At 37.8% G+C, this 19,032-nt stretch overlaps 1 protein-coding gene across 1 annotated transcript in view; it reads left to right on the plus strand.

Moving 5' to 3' along the window:
• The window catches only part of LOC107565045 (immunoglobulin superfamily member 3-like), a gene marked incomplete at its 5' end in the record, with an annotated part of 43,051 nt that overhangs the window by 9,969 nt on the left and 14,050 nt on the right, over positions 1-19,032 (plus strand). The window contains one exon of the mRNA XM_016250231.1: positions 5,189-5,596. Coding sequence (XP_016105717.1) covers positions 5,189-5,596 — 408 coding nt within the window. The remainder of the gene's footprint in view (positions 1-5,188; positions 5,597-19,032) is intronic.

The following is a 19,032-nucleotide window of genomic DNA, read 5'->3' on the forward strand; positions in this document are numbered from 1 at the left end:
TTTTTTTTTTTTTTTTTTTTTTTTTTTTTTTTTAGAGAAAGCCTGTTTCTGTCTTAAAGGTAACTTTGACTTCTCTTTTTTTGTACTTTGAAATGGAAACACTTTTATGGCAATCTCTAAAATGCTTGATTTTTTTCTTTATGTGGTTTTTAATCTTAATGTGGTAATAACAAGGGATTGGAAAAGTTATTTGTCAAAGATGTAGGAACCCTAAATGCAGCTTTAAGGTTGGGAATCTCATCCAAAATCAAGTCTTCACGCATCCTGCATATTGAAGCTTTGATGAGATGACAGAGACAGGGCTTTTTTATTTATTAATTTTAATTATTTATATCCATGCTCCTTCTCTGCGATGACATTGATCATTTTTACTTCCTCTGCTGTCAGAATCAGCTTCGTTGAAGTGTTTCATCAGCTGTGTTTTTGATTTGGAGCTCAAAGAGTGGCAGCATGACACTCTTGATGTCTGCTGTTTTGGCTTTTACTGTAAGTACAGACTTCTCCAGGTGTGTTGCAGGAGTCACTTTGTTTGAGTAGGGTGTGTATGTGATCATGTGATAGTCACTCTTATTCGTCCGTGTGGGCATAGACGCTGTTTGTTTCCTTTGCTCTTGCCCTGTGACAGGTGTGTTGGTAGCGCTGAGTAAAAATAACAGTGTTGTGTTTTCCAGCATTGACTCTGGGTGACTGCGTATGGATGAAGGATCAGAACCGGATGTGAAGCAGGGGGCCCAGTTTGTGATGTTATTCTGCTAAGAGTCTTAACATGCTCATTAGTGTCTGGCAGTGGTTTGGATGCTGACTGGCTTCAGGCCACCCTGTAGCGGTAGAATTGTTTGGCTGGGTTACACATGACACCCAGAGGTGAGGCCAGACACACATTCTGCCACAATTAAATTTTTTGATTGCTAAGAAAGCAGTTAGAGCTCCCAGCATGTTAACTGGATGGCAGATAGATTTAGGTTTAATGGTACATCTGCTAGTGAGTGTGCTATATAGCTGTATTTAAGATTTTGGACTTCCCATATTGTCTTCAAAAAATTTAAAGGCAGCTGAATATTGAATATCTTAATTTCCACTACCATTCGAAAGTTTGGGTTGTGGTCATACTACACTTCTCATTCCATTGACTACCATTGATTACCATTCATGTACACTGCCATTCAAAATGGGATCAGTACGATTTTTAAAGAAGTTTCTTATGCTCATCAAGGCTGCATTTATTTGATCAAAAATACAGAAAAAACAGTAATATTGTGAAATGTTGTTACAATTTAAAATAATGGGGTTTCTGTTTTAATATATTTTAAAATATAATTTATTTCTGTGATAAAAAGCAGAATTTTCATCAGCCATTACTCCAGTCTTCAGTGTCACATGATTCTTCAGAAATCATTCTGATATGCTGATCTATTACCAATGTTGGAAACAGCTGTGCTGCTTAATTTTTTATTTTTTTATTTTTTGGAACAGCATTTTTTAAAAATAGAAATCTTTTCTAACAATATAAGTCTTTACAATCAGTTTTTATGAATTTAATGAATTAATGCTAAATAAAAGTGTTAATTTCTTTAAAAAAAAAAGAAAGAAAAAATCAAAACAACTGTTTCCAACATTGATGATAAATCGTAAAAAGCGTATCAGAATGATTTCTGAAGGATCTTGTGACACTAAAGACTGGAGTAATGGCTGATGAAAACAGTTACTTTGTAATCTTTCTTTTCAGAATACTGTTGTTTTTACTGTATTTTTCATCAAATAAATGCCCCCTTAGTGAGCTTAAAAGACTGATTTAAAAAAAAAAAAGGGTTCATGTCCATCATGATGACTTGTGGGATGGGCGCTGAATGGCTTCATGGGGTCTCACAGATTTTCATCCCATTGCATTTATAATTTTTTTGAAAGGTTCATTTTCTTTTTATGAACCAAAAAATGAGCATAAATAGTAATGCTCATATGTAGAGAAACATTAAAAATATATAGGTTAGATATATGTTAGAAAAACAGTTGCGACAGCAAAGAGAAGAAACGTCAGCAACCAAAGTAACAGCCAGTTGTATAGGGCTGATTCTTGACATGAAAAAGCCATTCAGAGGCCGACTGAAGCTCTCTCCTTGTGTCAGTCTGTGAGATTTGAAATCTCTATTCACACTGTGTGTGAGGGTGGGTGTACACCACATGTTTTTCTGAGCATGTCTCTGTGTCTGGAATAATCAAACACACTACAGCTGTGGCTGTCTGGCCATGCCTGGACTCGCTCCTCTCAGACGTCAGCTCATGCTGCTCTTCCACACTTCCTCCAGTGTCATGATAGTTCCTCTGATCACTGATTACATATTGAGAACCATACAGTGGGTCACACAAAGTAACAACGGTAAAAATGTTGGAATGTGAGAAAGATTGTGTATGTGAAAGCCCTGGTGATAGTGTGTCCGTAAAGAATCACTCTCAGCATGTGTCCTACAGGCCTGCGCTCTGGAGAAAATGGCATTGATCATGGCTCCCTGCTGTCTGCAGTCAAGCACAGGATAGATAGAAAGCCATTTCTGGTCATATGTTTACAAGAGAGTAAAGCCCTGGAATCCATCAAAACATGAAAGATATGCGAATGGTCTCTCTTTATTTCTCCCTTATCACTCCTTGTAAATGTCCTATCATTCTTTCTAAATCTATGAGCCACACATGCTCAGGCCTGTCCTTTATTTTTTAGCATCTCCTCTATCAATTTTTCTTTCTTTCTTTCTTTCTTTCTTTCTTTCTTTCTTTCTTTCTTTCTACGTCTGATCATGTTTAACTTTTCATTACGTTTGTACTATTTTAGTACTAAATTTGAATGTTTTAAATGGATATCTGTTATCTTTTACTCATCTTCATGTAGTTCCAAATCTTTGTGACTTACTTTATTCTGTGGAACGTTAAAGAAGATATTTTGACACAATACTGTTTTGGTTACAGTTGATTTCCATTGTACAGACCCAAAAAAAAGGAACTCAAAATATCTTTTTACGTTCTTCAGAAGAAAGTCAGAGAAGTCGAACAGGTTTAGAAACACTATGAGAATCAATACATTTCATTTAGGGGTGAACTTTCCTTTTAAATTGTATCATGTGTTTAAAAATGTGTATTGTAAGCCTTAAAGTGAAAATAATAGTATGTTTGCAAATGTTTGTTTTGAGTGAGAACTATTTCTCCTTTCTCTCATCTGAACATGAGTACATTTAACCAAACTTACCTGAGGTAATGACAGAGAAAAGAAGCTTCATCTAGAATTATTTCAGTCCATTAAATAACAATCAAGGTAAATGTGACATTTATTATGGGCAAATAAGTTTTTGAATTGTTTTAAATAACTAAATACCCATAATTATTACCCATTTTATTGCCAGAAATCACAAAAACATTCTGTTTATTAGAAGTAAAAGCATCAGTGTTAGGACTGATGACAGCATTAATGACACTTGGTATCAGATCAGAAAGAAAATAAGTATAATCACCCAACCCTAGTGACTGAAAGTAAAGACTTACTGTTCAGTCAGTGAGTTAGATAACTAGTGATTTATTCATTGATTCATTTGGGCAAGGATTCCTCAGACTGATTCAAATGTTAATTCTTGAGTTTGTGAGTTTCTAGAATTAAATCACACTATAGTGGTGCGTAATGTTTTTTTATTATGGCTAAGACAACACGATATAAAGATGTGTTTCCTTGGCATTATTTCTTGATACACAGTCTTTTTATATGATCACATTCAATTCTGACTTCAAGCTCACAACTCAGGTTGTGATTTAAAAAAAAAAAAATTGTAGAGCTATAGTTTTAGCAGATGAATAGCTTTGCAGGAAACACTGCTATAGATCCATCGATTTTTCTCAATATCTGAGCAAAAGTGAGCTCATTAAATGATCCAGCAGAGTGGATTTTTTGCTTACAGGATTAGTTTGTATGTGCTCAATAAACAAGGATGTGTGTAATCTCCTTTTGGCTGCTTTCCGATGTTGCTGCCTGCCGGATTGAGTTGGCATGCTACAGGTCACCTTGTCCAAAGTTTATCAACATAACACAGAATAGATTAACTCTGCCATTGTCATGCTTTACTCCTAAACAGAACAAACTCCTGCTAGCCTTTCTCAGCCCAGTGAATGCCTGAACTCTGGGATTTCTCCAGGGAAGTCTTTGAGGCTCATTAGCATGCAGACAGAGTAGTTTGATAATGTAGACATTTAACTTTACTGCCCCGTTCCTTTAATAGATAGTTTGCATAATTGAAGGACACAGAGGCTCTCCAAATGGCTATACCACTGAGATCTGGGCAAAGCTTGTGCCCGACGGGTGTTGCATTAACCTGCCCTCTGTTACAGCCCAGCAGCGTGGCATCATTAGGGAACTGGCAGGTAGACTGGGAATGGAATTCGTTGTCTCCGGCTTCGTATGGCCTCCAGCTGCTATCATCCATATCAAGCACAAACACTCAGAAGTAGCCGAATTGCGCTTTAACCTTCCATTGGGTAAACTATTCAAGGTCCAGAAATCTCATGCAGAAATGTGCTTCCTTTTCAAATGGAAAGATAAAACAGCGGGGGCATTCCCTTGTAATGAGTTTATTTTTCTCATGGACTTGTATAGTATGAGCAATGCAGATGTAAATTGCTGCTGAAGGGTGCCAGTAGCAACTCGCCAGGGAATAGGTTTGTTGTCTATATGCCCATTAGCAGATTCACACTCTCATCAGTATCAGCTGGGAATTCACAATTAAGTCACCCGCAGTTACCTCATCATGTTTACTTGTGTGACAGCCTTGAGCTGAGGGGGCAGCGCTAGCAGCTAACCAGAACTTAGTTTTTAAAAGTTGCTAAATCTAGCTACAAAGTAGCTAAATTGGCAACACTGGTAATGACTGCCAGTGAAAATGAGCAGTTTAACTATACATTGCCATTGTTTTTTTTAATATAAAAAAGAGTTTCACATGAGTGCAAAACCAGTTTCAAATTGTATTATTATTATTATTATTAAATAATATAAAGCCTCAAAAACAAATATAATAAAACACACAGTTCTGACTCTTAAGTTCTGATTGGATGAGTTGATATAAATGCCAGCACATGAACTGAATTCTATATTAATGCATTGGGATATTGCAAGTATTTTTAATTACTATACGTATTCTCTTTTTTTTTGTTCTTGCTTCAGAATCTTTCTTCTTCGTGTCGGCCTCCTCCCGTACGCCTAGCGTGACGTTTGGTGACTCGTTTGACCTGCAGTGCATCGTGAAGCCACGGCACAATCCCAACGTTCCTGCTTCAGTCACCTGGCGCTTCCAGCCAGCAGAGGGCGACGGAGAGTTCAGAGATTTGGTGACATTCACGCGAGATGGCACTCTGCAGTGGGGCGACCAGTTGCTGGGCCTGGGCACGCGTACCACTGTGGATCGTACACCCACTAACACCAACTTTCGCCTCAGCATCACCCGAGCCGGACGCAAGGAGGCCGGGACGTACCAGTGTGCTGCCCTGCTTTATCGGAGGAATTACGATGGCGCCTGGAGCACGGTGGCCAACCGCACTTCCAACCCGCTGGGCATCAGTGTACTGCAGCCTGGTGAGTCTAAAAACGGCTTCTGTCGCAGGAAAGGTGCATGTAGGCTCCCTGACTGCTTGACAAAGGGCAAGAAACAACCATGACTGTTCTGATGGCACTAAATTGCAGATAAGGTTCACTGACATCCGTTAAAGTTTGGGTTTGAAACGTTTTCTCATGGCACAATGCTTGAATCACTCCCCAACATTAAAAATTAGCATAAGGGCTATTAAGAAGCACAGATGACAACTCACACTTTACTGTCACTACAGAAATAAAGATTTCACTGATAATGCACCATGTTGTAGTGTGGCCTAGTTTCACAACTTTCACCTTCACTAGATCTTTCTCTCTCCCATTCTTCTGTCACGTGTGCATGTGAGTGTTTCACAAGATATTGGCCTCTCTTTGCTCATAAGAGTAATTGAGATGATTGGCGTGTGTGTGCAGCTGAGGCAGGCCCTCATAATGGCCTGGAGTGCATGATGAAGAGGTTGTTAATATCCTCCACAACACCAGAGAAAGCGATTAGAAGAGAAGAATATGAAGAGGGAATATTTTTGGGGGGGGGGGGGTAGAGAGAGGGTCATTAGAGCAAAAATGGGAGCTCATTAAATCTAGTCCCTCTGGACTTCAATCCATGGACTGAACAATGTCACTCTCAAAAGGAAGACCTCCTCCTCACTGACCTCACACACACGTTTGTTATTCTATCATGGTGGGACTTTCCATTCACTTCTGTGGTTTTAGAATGATAACCCTAAACTTAACCCACACACAAACCTTTTTGTATTTTTATTAAGACATTATTTAGTATGTTTTTCAAGCTTTTCTCCTCGTGGGGATCACTGGCTGGGTTTTCGTGTCCTTGTGGAGACATATGGTCCTCACAACGTTAGCAAAACCTGACCGACACACGGAGTGTGTTTAATGGACATGTGCTGGTGCCCATAATGAACCAACATTCATAATATACACTAAGATAAGCAGGTTTTTCCTCAGTGTTGCTGAGAAAAAAACAGTGTTTCTCAGTCAAGTCAGTATGTATACCCACCAAGCCCCACCCCACCCAATCTTTTTAACCACAAATTCAATTTGATATTGCTAATACTGTCAAAGGACAGGTATTGTTATTTTTTTGCATTGTTTTTAGTGTATTTTTGTTTGTTTATTTCTTTAATTTACCTTTCAGTGTTTTGGGATGAGTAGGATTTTTAAATGTTTTTGAAAGAAGACTTTTATGCTGCATTTATTTGATCAGAAAAACAGTAATATTGTGAAATGATTACAATTTTAAATCACTGTTTTATACTTAAATATATTTTAAAATGTACTTTATTTCTGTGATGGCAAAGCTGAATTTAGTGTCACATGATCCATCAGAAATCATTCCAATATGCTGATTTACTGCTCAAGAAACATTTAATTATTTTGACTATTTAATTATTAATACTTATTTTATTAACCAAAGTAATACGACTTAATAATTATGGTTTAACTATATAACCATAACTATCAAAACAAGTAATTAAACCAAATGTTAGAAAGATTTTGGAAGCTTCATTGATTGTTTATAGATTCTAATAATTTATGATTTTATGTTACAAAACCACAATTTTGAGCTAGCTGGAGCACTCAGCATTTTCTACATTCAGTGAGGTGTCTTATGAAGCAGAACTGTAGTGTACCTCATTCCAGCAACTATATTGTTTCTGAGACAGACCATCTCCATAGAGCTCATTGGCATGGAAACACACTCCTGTCTGCCCCGTGTCGATCTTTGGTCTCTATACAGCCCAGTCAGAACAGCAGGATATGTGTTTATTCTTCATCTTCAATATTTATTTCGTGCATGTAAGTGTGGGTGTATGTGTACATGTATATTTTGTTGACATTATTTGTAACCTTGAGCCTACATGCCATAAAATTGATTTCAATGTTTGGATGCATGAGACCTCATACCATTGCCTTCCATCTCTCTTCATTTCAAGTAGTGTTTATAACTGTTGTCTAACCCAGTGTGGAGCACAGCCCTTTAGTAATAATCAATGTGAGGGCTTGGCAGGAGTTAATGGCTGTGAGACAACCCTGGGGGGGAAACATGCTCTGCTTTCCCCCACAGGCCTACTCCCTGCCCTCCGGCTGCACGCGAATCAGTGCAGCCCACCAGAGACTTGCTTGTAGGTACACTAACACATTCCAGCCTGAGGTTCCCTTGTTACAAAGCGTATCTAAACAAGATTGTGCTTTTGTGTTTGTGATGCCTTTTTGAATGTAAGATTGCTCTAATTATACAGACAGGAAAACAATGCAATATAAAATGTCATGTACTTGGGATATATTGAATGCATAAAAAAAAATCGATTGTTAACATTATTACCAACATTATTGCCAATTTATTCCTTATTGCAGCTGATGCATCGCTTAAGTGTATCAGGTTTGTGATGCCTTTTTGAATGTAAGATTGCTCTAATTATACAGACAGGAAAACAATGCAATATAAAATGTCATGTACTTGGGATATATTGAATGCATAAAAAAAAAAAATCGATTGTTAACATTATTACCAACATTATCGCCAATTTATTCCTTATTGCAGCTGATGCATCGCTTAAGTGTATCAGGGGATCAAACAACAAGCTTATGTGACTTTATTTCTTCCATGGAACACAAAAGGAGAATTGAACTGGTTATTTTGGGTGCAATTAGAACCTATGGAGACTGAGACGTTCAAGCTTTTTAAGAACACAAAATTACCGTAAGAGTATATTAAACATTTTCTGAATCCATGTGATAGACAAAAACTATACATGGTTATTTACTGAGAAGATTCCTCTTCATTGAGCACATGTATCATTGAGTCGGTGAACTGGAGAACTTTATCAGTCTGATTTTTGAACAAATCATTCAGACTGGTTTACTGAACTGAATAAACCTGTTCATTAAAACATCTTACTCAAAGGACAATTTGTCCTTTTTAAATCTTGAAAGCCTCAGTTTCAATTCATAGTATTTGCATGAAAAAGAGCGACTAGTAGAATTCTTTAGAATTTCCTCTCTTGCGTTCCACAGAAGACAGTGAGTCATACAGGTGTAAGGGAAACAGGTCAATTTAGCTCAAAGGGAATCATTTATGATTTTATAGGGAATTTGGACAGAATCACTGTTTTACGACTGATCACTGAATCGGTCAGCGATTCATTGAACGAACCGTCTAACATCAACTCTGCAATGGATATTAAAATCCAAAATATAGTGAGAAAACGTAATTAGCACAGTAACAAGATCGGCAGTTTAAGACATTAACTTGTAAGCACAAAACACATTCTTTCCAAGTGAGGAAAGAATGAGTTTAAGTGAATAAAAATGTGAAATCCCAAGTTTACAGCAATATGTGCAATTGCATAGATCTGAACAACCATCAATCACTTAATTAACCCTCGAATTGAGTTCCTCAGTGAGGTTAAAATTGATATTAAATGCACCAGTTCAGCTAGAATCTGGAGGTACTTACATTGCCTGTAATGGAGTTCCCTTTGTTGTCTTTGTTGCAGAAAAGGGGGTTTCCCGAGGTTGATGATTGGCTGGAAGTTCAGTAGTCGAAGTTGAAGTAATTGCACCAGTTCAGCTAGAATCTGGAGGTACTTACATTGCCTGTAAGGGAGTTCCCTTTGTTGTCTTTGTTGCAGAAAAGGGGGTTTCCCGAGGTTGATGATTGGCTGGAAGTTCAGTAGTCGAAGTTGAAGTAATGTCTTGGGAAGCCAGTAGTTGGGCATTGGCTGAAGATACGGAGTTGTGGGCTGGTTGAAGTTTTGAGGCAGTCACAGACTCGAGGTGAACTCGGAGACAAAACTTAACTCAGAACACGAAACTTTCAACGGAAAAGAAAAGCAATTAAAGTAGAAGAATAGAAGTAACGGGACTAGATGGTTTTCTTCTCATCGTGGCTAAGTAGAAGCGGGTGTGCAGGCCGAAGCACGCTGGAATGGCGCTCGACGAATTTACGGGCAAAAAACAGTGGCAAAAAGCATGGCTAAAAGTGATGACTAAAAGCATAGCTAAAAGCTATGGCTAAAAGCATAATTTGATGGTGTCCTGAGTATTTAAACCGGACTGTTGGACACATCCCAAATGGTGTCTTGACCAATTAGATATTGTCTTTGCTCTGGGTGTTGTATGTTTCTCCTCCCAATACATAAATCAACATGTGACCTTATAAGTCACATGGTCCAAATTTTCCCGCTCTTGCGGAGTATAATTTTGGACATGATTTCTATAACAAGAATATGATACATTTGACAAAGAATTGATTGGAAAAATGTTTAAAGCATGAATTTTCAAACTCATACATACCCAACATGAATATAATCCTATAAACTATTCAATAGTTATTCAAAATACATACACGATAAGTGATTAGAACATGATAGTCAAATGTGTGGGTTACATGCATAATATGGAGTTATGCATAGAAATGATTAGTTGCTCATAAATCCTTTTAGCGTCATTTAGGTGCATATATACATGGAAAGGCAGTTTCTGTGCCATTCTGTGGATGTAAGGACATGTTCTGTGAAGACCAGAGAGGTTTAAAGGTCTCCTAAGGAATCTCAGTCTGGTTCTTGTCCTGGGTGGGGAAACCACCAAACAAAGTCTCCAATAATGATTTCCCTCATGTGATGGTCATGATGTTGCCTCTTCAATCATTAATCTTGGTTATGTGCCCCAAATTTGACAATCTCCTTTCTGAGTTGGAATTGTCAATAAGTGTTCTTTTGTTTAATGTTGAAAGCTGTTTGAAGCTGCTAGTTTGTTAGGCTCACTTCAGACTCGTGGTGCCAGGATCTGATTTACAAACATCCTGTTGCCTTGGGCCTCTCTGTGGAATTCGGCTCTTTGGGTTGTTCAACACCAATCTGATCAAATCTTAAATGATCTGATTCGCTCTGATACCCTACACAGGTTTGAAACTACATGAGGGTGAGTAAATGGTGACAGAATTTTCATTTTTGGGTGAATTATTTAAGCAATTAATATTTTCTATATGATAATTTATTTACCTCTTAGCTCCTGTAAAGTTGAAGTAGTTTTGTTCGACCCATTCACTTTTTTTTTTCCTGACGGTCTCTTTAAAGTGAAGTGTGAGTTGTTGTGGATGTAAAGGCGAGGTGAGAGCTTTGCAAGACATGAAATTCTAATCCGAGTCGAATTACCTTAATGATTTGTTCCAACAAAGGTCATACAGGAAGTATCAAACCAGAAAGAATAAAACAGAATGCAGAAGACTGTGTAGACAGTTACGCTTTGTGCAAGTCATTGAGTTGCACTTCCATACTAAACATACTGTACTATATTTAAAAACAATTCAATATGCCTATTTTCTATGTGTAGTAGGATGACAGTGTTCCAATAATAATATGAATAATTAATAATCATTTGGAATACCGTCATCCTACTACATTCATCTACTCCATAGTATAGTCATTAATGCAGTGGGAGTTGACTACGAAATGAAAAAGTACCATTTGTTGTCCAGTGTTTTTATTGTTAACTAAAACTAAAAAAAAAAATTTAATTAAAAGATACACACTTAAAAATGATAAATATTGCCTTGGCAACTAACTGAAATAAAGTTGAAGTACTAAAGTCACTGCATGAAATAAATATAAATTAAGGCTATGTAGAAATAAATGTTTACAAAAAAAATGAAAAAACTAAAGAGAAATAGAAATGAGCAAATGACAAAAGCACGTAACACAATTACTAAAACTTAAGAGACAGAAAAAAGACAAAATATAAAAATAAAAGCTAATTCAAATATAGCACATACAATAATAGTAAATACTGTAAATAATATTAAATTAACTAACTAAATTTATAACTTTTTAAGAGCTACTATGTGGAATAGACTAACATATCACTAACATATAACAGTGTAGACTAACATACATACATGCACACACACACATATATATATATATATACACACACACACTGTAAAAAATTAGGGCACAATGTACTGTATTAATATAAAGGAATGTTCCATATTTATTTTTTACAGGTGTTTTACTTGTATTGTCAATTTGTGTTTTGTTTTACTTGTATTTTGTATTCACTTACAGTATATAATGCTCTACATAGGGTATATATAGTTTGCATGTACTTTATCTGAGCTTATCAGAAAATGTATATTAGTTTATTGAGAACTATAGTTAACTATTAGTTTAGCTCGTCCTACAGGACAGAGCTCTTATGACTGGAGTGACATCAGTGACTGTTCTTTTATAAGCCGATTCCACAGTTGCAGTATTATTTTCCAGTAAGATTCTTGATTCCCAGCCCTTCTTACAACTCCTTGTTCGCTAATGGTTTGGTTTACACAAGCATCACGCACATATCTTTAAGATGCAGAGCTCTTTGCTCCATTGGCTCCGTGACCTTCCTCTCTCAAGGGGAAAGCCGGCACCCAGACGACCTTTCAACATGCATTTGGGAATCAACTTATCATCCTGAGCACTCGTTTAGTTTGCCTGGTGTGTGCTTCACTATGTTTATTACACTGAATGATTGGCCTTTAGAGAGCACAAACAGAGATGTTTGAGCAATGGCCCGTGACTTTCCACAGAGATTTTTCTTTAAATCCATTTGAATTTAAAAGTGTACTTTCTAAAATGTTTAAACCCTCCAGCTTCATGGAGAACGTCATGAGGTTGTGCCTCCTCTTTTACAGAGTTAAAAAGGTGTGATTGCTTAACGCAGTCCTTGTAGATGTTTGACGTTTTGATGCCATAGAGTTGTATCCAACAAACATTTCATAAACATAAACAAACATGGCCCTGCTGTTGATGTTTACTTGATTATCGACATTTGAGAACGGCACTGATGGAGTCCCAGAGTGTCTCTGTCATCTTCTGTCTCTGAATACAGCTTCTCCAGTCACTCTCAGCTAGGATGCATCAGAGCGTTTGATTGGCTGTGAAGTTTTACACAAAGAATTAAAGAGAGAGAGAGAGAGAGGTCTCTTCTCTAAACTTGCTTACAGCTGCTCTGTTTATAGTGCAAAACTCTGTAGAGAAAGTTATGTTGTTTTTAACTTTTTATTATTTCAATCACTTTTTTTTATCAATATCAAAAATTCAGGTTAACATTTATGTGAATGGATAAGGGACATTATATAATTTAGGTCCCAGAATTAGATTTTCACCATTTTTAAATCAGTTGCCTTCACTAGTCAATTTTATGTAGTCCTGCAGTCTTATAATTGAATTTTTAAAAGTATGAGTTATTCCATGTAGTAATTAATATGAGCAACAAAATGCATTTTAAAATAGATGATGTATAGCATGTCATGCCACAGAACTTCCCTTAAGTATTTCATGGCAGCTACACATATGTTTCATAAACAATGTAGGACATTAGTTTTTCTCTGCTTTATCCTCATATCTGTTTGTGCTAGTTTTATAAATGTTAAATACTTCTGGCTAAATGTTGCGAGCTGACATTTGGAGAAATGTGGAGAAAATTCTCTGAAAGACATGGAGACTGGAGTGGAGGTAATGATGTGTGAAAACATCATGCATCTGACTGAATGGATTATTGAGAGACATTAAATCATGTCTCCAGAAGTGTCTGTTTAATATGTATAAGGCAAAGCTCCTCACTGTGAATGAGAGGAACAGAGTGGCTTAGTGTAAATGCAATAAATGAATACGTTTTGCAAGGATGACTTCATTCACACAGTGAAAACAAACATTGCACATTCCTCATGGTTTGTAACAGAAGTTTGCTTTGTGTGCTCAGAGACCTCGAGAAGGTCTTGCATCTGCCAGTGAAAAACGTGATCTCGTCTCATAGGACCAGTCGTGTCTATGTTTTAAAGCCTTTTTATTCTTATTTAATACGTAGGCTGGCTCATGCGCTTACCTCAGCACCCGCATCTGGAGTTCCTCACAGCATCATGGGAACAGACCGTGGTGCTACACGTCACGTACATACGGCTCATGATGAGAAACGTGAAGACATCACAAAGTCTCTTGCTTTTCCCCTCACCCACTAGTTTTTTTTAATTTACTCTTTCTCCCAAACTCTTCCTCCTCACATTTCATTTTAATGAATGAAAAAAAAACAGTACCTTTAAAACAGCTCCTCTTACTTGTTCTTACTTTTTTTTAATTTATATGTGTTTTTTGTTCGGTCACTATCATTCTGTTACACTGTGGAAGCTTCTGTCACGAAAACAAATTCCTTGTATGTGTAAACATACCTGGCAATAAAGCTCATTCTGATTCTGATTCTGAAGAGTTAAATAGCACAATGCACATTTCACCAAACATTAAGAACATTAAAGGGAAAAACGAAGGGGGCCAGCAAAATGAAACACTGATGAAAAACTAGTGCAGTCTGTTCTAGTGTGTACTACTTTCTCTGTCCAATGGGCTGTTTTGCTTAAGATCTTTGAGGAAAATTCATTATTTTCCTACTGTATGTCTTTAATACATTCCAAACTTCTTCTCCAGAGTCATTCACACATGTTTCACATTTGTTTAGACACACCAGTTAACGCTGTCTATTTTAATGTTGCGATGCATTAAAAGTTGTGAAAGGTAATTTCTTCCATATTGTAATGTATATGCGAGTGAAAGATGGAGGCAGAGCTTACAGTCAATTGTAAGAAAGGGACGGGACTAAAGCTGATTAAATGAAATGTAGTTCAACAGAGAGAAGTCTGTCATTTCACCATAAGATTGAGTAACATAAAACATTTTTTTTACAAAAACATCTGTAACATGCATTTTGAAAATACAAATTTCCATTTCATGTAAACTTTACAATAAAGTGTTTCTTTAGCCCAAAATTCTGATCAGAACACTCATAATCCACCTGTTTTTGGATTATTGTTTTAATCTGGTGATGGCTGTCAGATTGAACAGTAATTGAGTGGAACATTTTCCACAATATTCAGATTAAAGGTTGACCTAAATTAATTTTTCAATGGCCAATAGCTAAATATTTGACCCCCCCAATCTTGAACACATGGTTCCATCCTTCATTTCAGGTTTGTGTTCTACATGATTCATTTGTGGTGTCAGACAGGGAACTATTGGGATTATTTGCTGAAGTATGGAAGAGATGGATGATTAATATAACGGAATGCTAATCATAGCACACATACTCCAAGCACACTGACACCAATGAATCATAGTTACCAGTGATAGTGCTTTTCTTGCTGTCTTCATGCATTAAACAGTGTGTAAATTAAAGGACTCAAGTATGTGTTATCCTATAATTGCTTATCATGCTAATTTATTTCATTTTCCTCGAAACTGAGTCTTCAATTTGAAGTAATATCCCAGAGACAAGGAAGATCTCAACATGTAGGGGATTTTGTGCTTGTGTGTGTGTGTAGCCTGTAGGTTGTTTCTGGGGGCAGGAATTGGCAGTGTTAGAGCCGGTGGTCTATTGTGTGTGTGTTTATGGCTGTGGCCTGAGGAAAGGTGTTTGGCACCTCTGTCAGGCACAGTCACAGATCTGGTGTGATAGCTGCCATTGATCGCTGGTCCTTCTCTGAGCGGGTATATGTTATCATGGCATCTTCAAAAGACATTAAACTGAGGTCCATCTGTTTGTAGATTTGGCAGGAAGCACTTTTTTCTCCTCTGAAAAACTTACATTTTATCTAGAATGATAAAACTGCAACACACACACACACACACATTTAAAATATTTATGTCCATCCACATAAACTCCTACACTGGACAATCACTCATCCCACCCTTCCGTAGATCCATATACATAAGATGTGGGTTGTGAAGGTAGTTTATGCGATTCAGTTTCTCAGGAGGAAGCCAGCACTAATGTCAAGGTGGACGTATGAAGTTTCTGAGAGTAGGTTGATTCAGGCGTTGCTCTGTGTTCATTAAGCTGTCCCTCTGTTGCACTTCTGCCACTAAATGAAACAGCGCCGGCAGGTTGATCCAAAGCCTTATGGCATCGATATTCCATAAGTGCTCACACTTTTTCTTAAATTAGATTTTTTGTGTCTTCAAGTGCAATAGAGGGAAACTCCTCTAGCTCCTCTATTTTCCTCAGAAATCCAGAGCGCTGATTACGAATCCACAGACAAACAACGTCCCAGCAGGGCGTGCAATGTGATTTTCTCCTGTTTGAGCTCAACTTTATGAATCTTTTTACATTTTAAAACTAGATTTGGCATTTAAATGTGAATTTTAGTGGTTGTTTTTCCTCCTATGATTGCGTTTGTGCTTTTATGGCGCATGTGAAATGCAATAAGAATAACACGTTCATTTATGCCGATCTCTAGGGAAGCTGCCTAACCTTCCGACGTTGTGACAATCTAATCTGTGTGTAGTAATGTCAGTGGATGTGTCCTAATGGGACCATTCAAACTCCATATTATTGAAGCAGTCAGATGTGGAATATGAACATTTTTTCATTAGTTTCTCAGCACAAACAGGATGAGAAATGGAACAGAAACTGGATTTAGTGTTGCCCTACATAGAATACTGAACCAAAAAGAGTTCGCCTACACACACCCATATATAAAACGCATACTGTTTGTACATGCTTTCAACACGGAAAACAGACAGATTGCCACTGTCAGAGCTGTGGTGAGTGTACATGCCGATATATTAGCTCTGTTTCAAATCCAAACCTGGTGAGCTGCCTACCAAGACAGCATTTTAAGGCATCATGCTGTTTCAGCATTATTACTCTGCCATCAAAGACATCTTCTTTTGGCCAAATTCGAAGGCAGCATTGCCTGCAGCGTGTGCTCTTAACAGAGAATCCCGCAATGCATTGCAGTGAGCTCAAATATGTTTTTTTTTTTTTAAGTTATTAGTTATTGAAGCTTCATCTGCTGAGCATTTCTTTCTGATAGCCTACATCTCAAATGTGGCACTCACTTCCCCCAGTAATCAGCCATGACTGGATCCAGCCAGCCAGTCTTACAGGAATATGTGTCACCAGACCTGAGGGGGTAGTCAGCTCAAAGCTTCCTCCTCCAGACACAACCTTACCTTCAGGATTATGCATGTGAGACAGAAAGAGAAGACTGTGGTGTGTTTTATGGCTCAGTCATCAGATTTTAAATAGCATCCTCTTATCTTAGTTGTTCTAGCAAGTACTCCACTGTGCTTCCTTGCATTATTTTATTGTTTGATGTCGAGATGCATATTATTAGTTTGAAGGAAAATCAAAGGGTTATAATTAACAAACAATCAATATTAGCTGCCTTCCCCTCTCTCTCTTTCTCTTGTACCCGGTTCTGTTGAAACACTTACTCATTAAAACAGTGCTGTCCCAGTGGCCCTTGTTAAATTGCTACGTGTGTTTACATAAATGGGTCCTGGCAATGATGGATCAGTGCTCTCCCACACTTGTCGTACCCAGTGGGCACCAGTCATCCTGGCTCTCACTATGCCTGTAATTGACGGCATCTGAATTGTCATGGAGAAGCGCTATCTCTGTGTCTCATGGATGGATCTCTTCTGCCCTTCTTCATTAGGAGCATCGTCTTCCAGCATGCACAACAATCTCCCTCCAGGGCACAGAGGATTTATCAGCCTCTGTCTTTCCCACACACATTCTCCGTTTCTCCTTTCACAAGACCCTGTAGCTTCATGTTCTCATAGTCCTTCCCACCCTCGGTCTGCCTTGATCCTCTTTGTCCATCCCACTTTACCCCACTAAGCCAAACTAGTGCACCTGACCAAATGCGAACAGCAGGTGTTTCATATCTCCAAGAAACCTCCTGCTCTGAGAGGAGAGCCACTCCCAAGATCCAGCATTGAAGCCTGTCAACCTTATTCACAAGTTTCCATATTCACAGGCTGCATGATGACACTTTCTGTGCCCAATTTCACTGCTACATGACGTGACCTATGAGCGGTGGTTCTCAGTGGTATGGAGTTTCATAGCCATAGTCCTCTTCAGTGTGGGATGTAGTGTATCCGTGCTGATCGGTGTCTTGTGCACCACAATTTTATTCCAAGTGCTAAAAGGAGAGCAGCAAGAAAACAAAGCCATCATCAAAAGACGAGATATGATTTTGTTTGGCCTCCAAGTAGCATCTAGATGCTCTTGAAGGGAAGTGGCTTTTAATGTGGCCAGCTTATGACTCTGAAACAACAAGCTCCACTAGGCAGATGGGAAACGTTTTAAGATCAAATGCATTTATTTAGTAGTAATTTGTGGGTGCTCTAGCATGTATGTTTATTTTAGATGCTGCTTTTGTTAGGTTCCTTCCAGAGATGTGCAAAAGGGCCAGTCAAGAGGCTGATGTAGGTCTTACAGCACAACAGTTGATCTTATTTACAGCACTATTGATATGCATAAATAAATAAATACACAAATAAAAATAAATAGGCATTACGATGCTCACAGTCGTTAATCTTGCTTTTAGAGATACTTCAGTTTCCGCCGAGTTAGTCGGCAGTACATGGATGTTCTGGTTTGATTAAAGGTGATACTTGGCCTGACAAATCTGACAAGCACTGATTCTCCAGACCGTGTCCCAGGAGCCTTTATGTAGAGCACCTTAAATTCTTTCCAGAGCCCACAAGCTCTTTGCTCCTAATTCAATCACTAGAGCTTTGTGTGCTTCCTTATTTTCCATCCCAGTGCCCAGGCAATAGACCTTACTTCATGACATTCACTGACACAATGGAAGATTGATGAAGCACATTTGTTTCTGAAGCATTCATATCCAAAATCATTTCATACGGGTTTGGTAATTAATTAGCTCTGAAGTGATGCTCAAGGTCAAAATATAGGTTACCGTCTCCCACCTGATTCACAGAGAAACTCTTCAGTACACACAAACTCACACCCACCTCCACTCTGGCTGTGTTCTAAAACCTAGTGAACTGCCTACACAGATAGCATTTTAAGCAACATAGGCTCGTTGGAATAACCTGCCTCTACCTACATTTTTGCAAAACTCCAAAAACACACCTTAAAACATTATAAATAAAACATTATCAATTAAGAAAGACTTACTTTCGCATGATTCCTTGCATAATACTATATAACCTCAAAACACTTTTACCATAGTGCATGATTTGTAAAAGAGTACATTTTGACATTTGCCGCATATATCCAGCTGCATATGTATGGCTTTTTTTTTTTTTTTTTACATCATAAACATCAGATGATGCCAACCCTGACCCAACATACAAAACTACCTAATTTTCCTCGCATTACTATAATTTTGATCACAACATATAACCATTGATGTTAATCATGGTCACCATTTCTGTTTAAATACATGTCATTAACTAACTGCATGATTTTTACTATCGCAGAACTGTGCATTTCTGCCATCACCTTGACGTAGTCACCATTGATAAACTACTCCTAATTGTAATGTAGAAACATTCATTTTCTTTGAAGCTGCTTTGCAATGATGTGTATCATGAAAAGCGCTATACAAATAA

This window comes from Sinocyclocheilus grahami, unplaced genomic scaffold (assembly GCF_001515645.1).
Source record: "Sinocyclocheilus grahami isolate Dianchi unplaced genomic scaffold, SAMN03320097.WGS_v1.1 scaffold976.1, whole genome shotgun sequence".
NCBI lineage: Eukaryota > Metazoa > Chordata > Actinopteri > Cypriniformes > Cyprinidae > Sinocyclocheilus > Sinocyclocheilus grahami.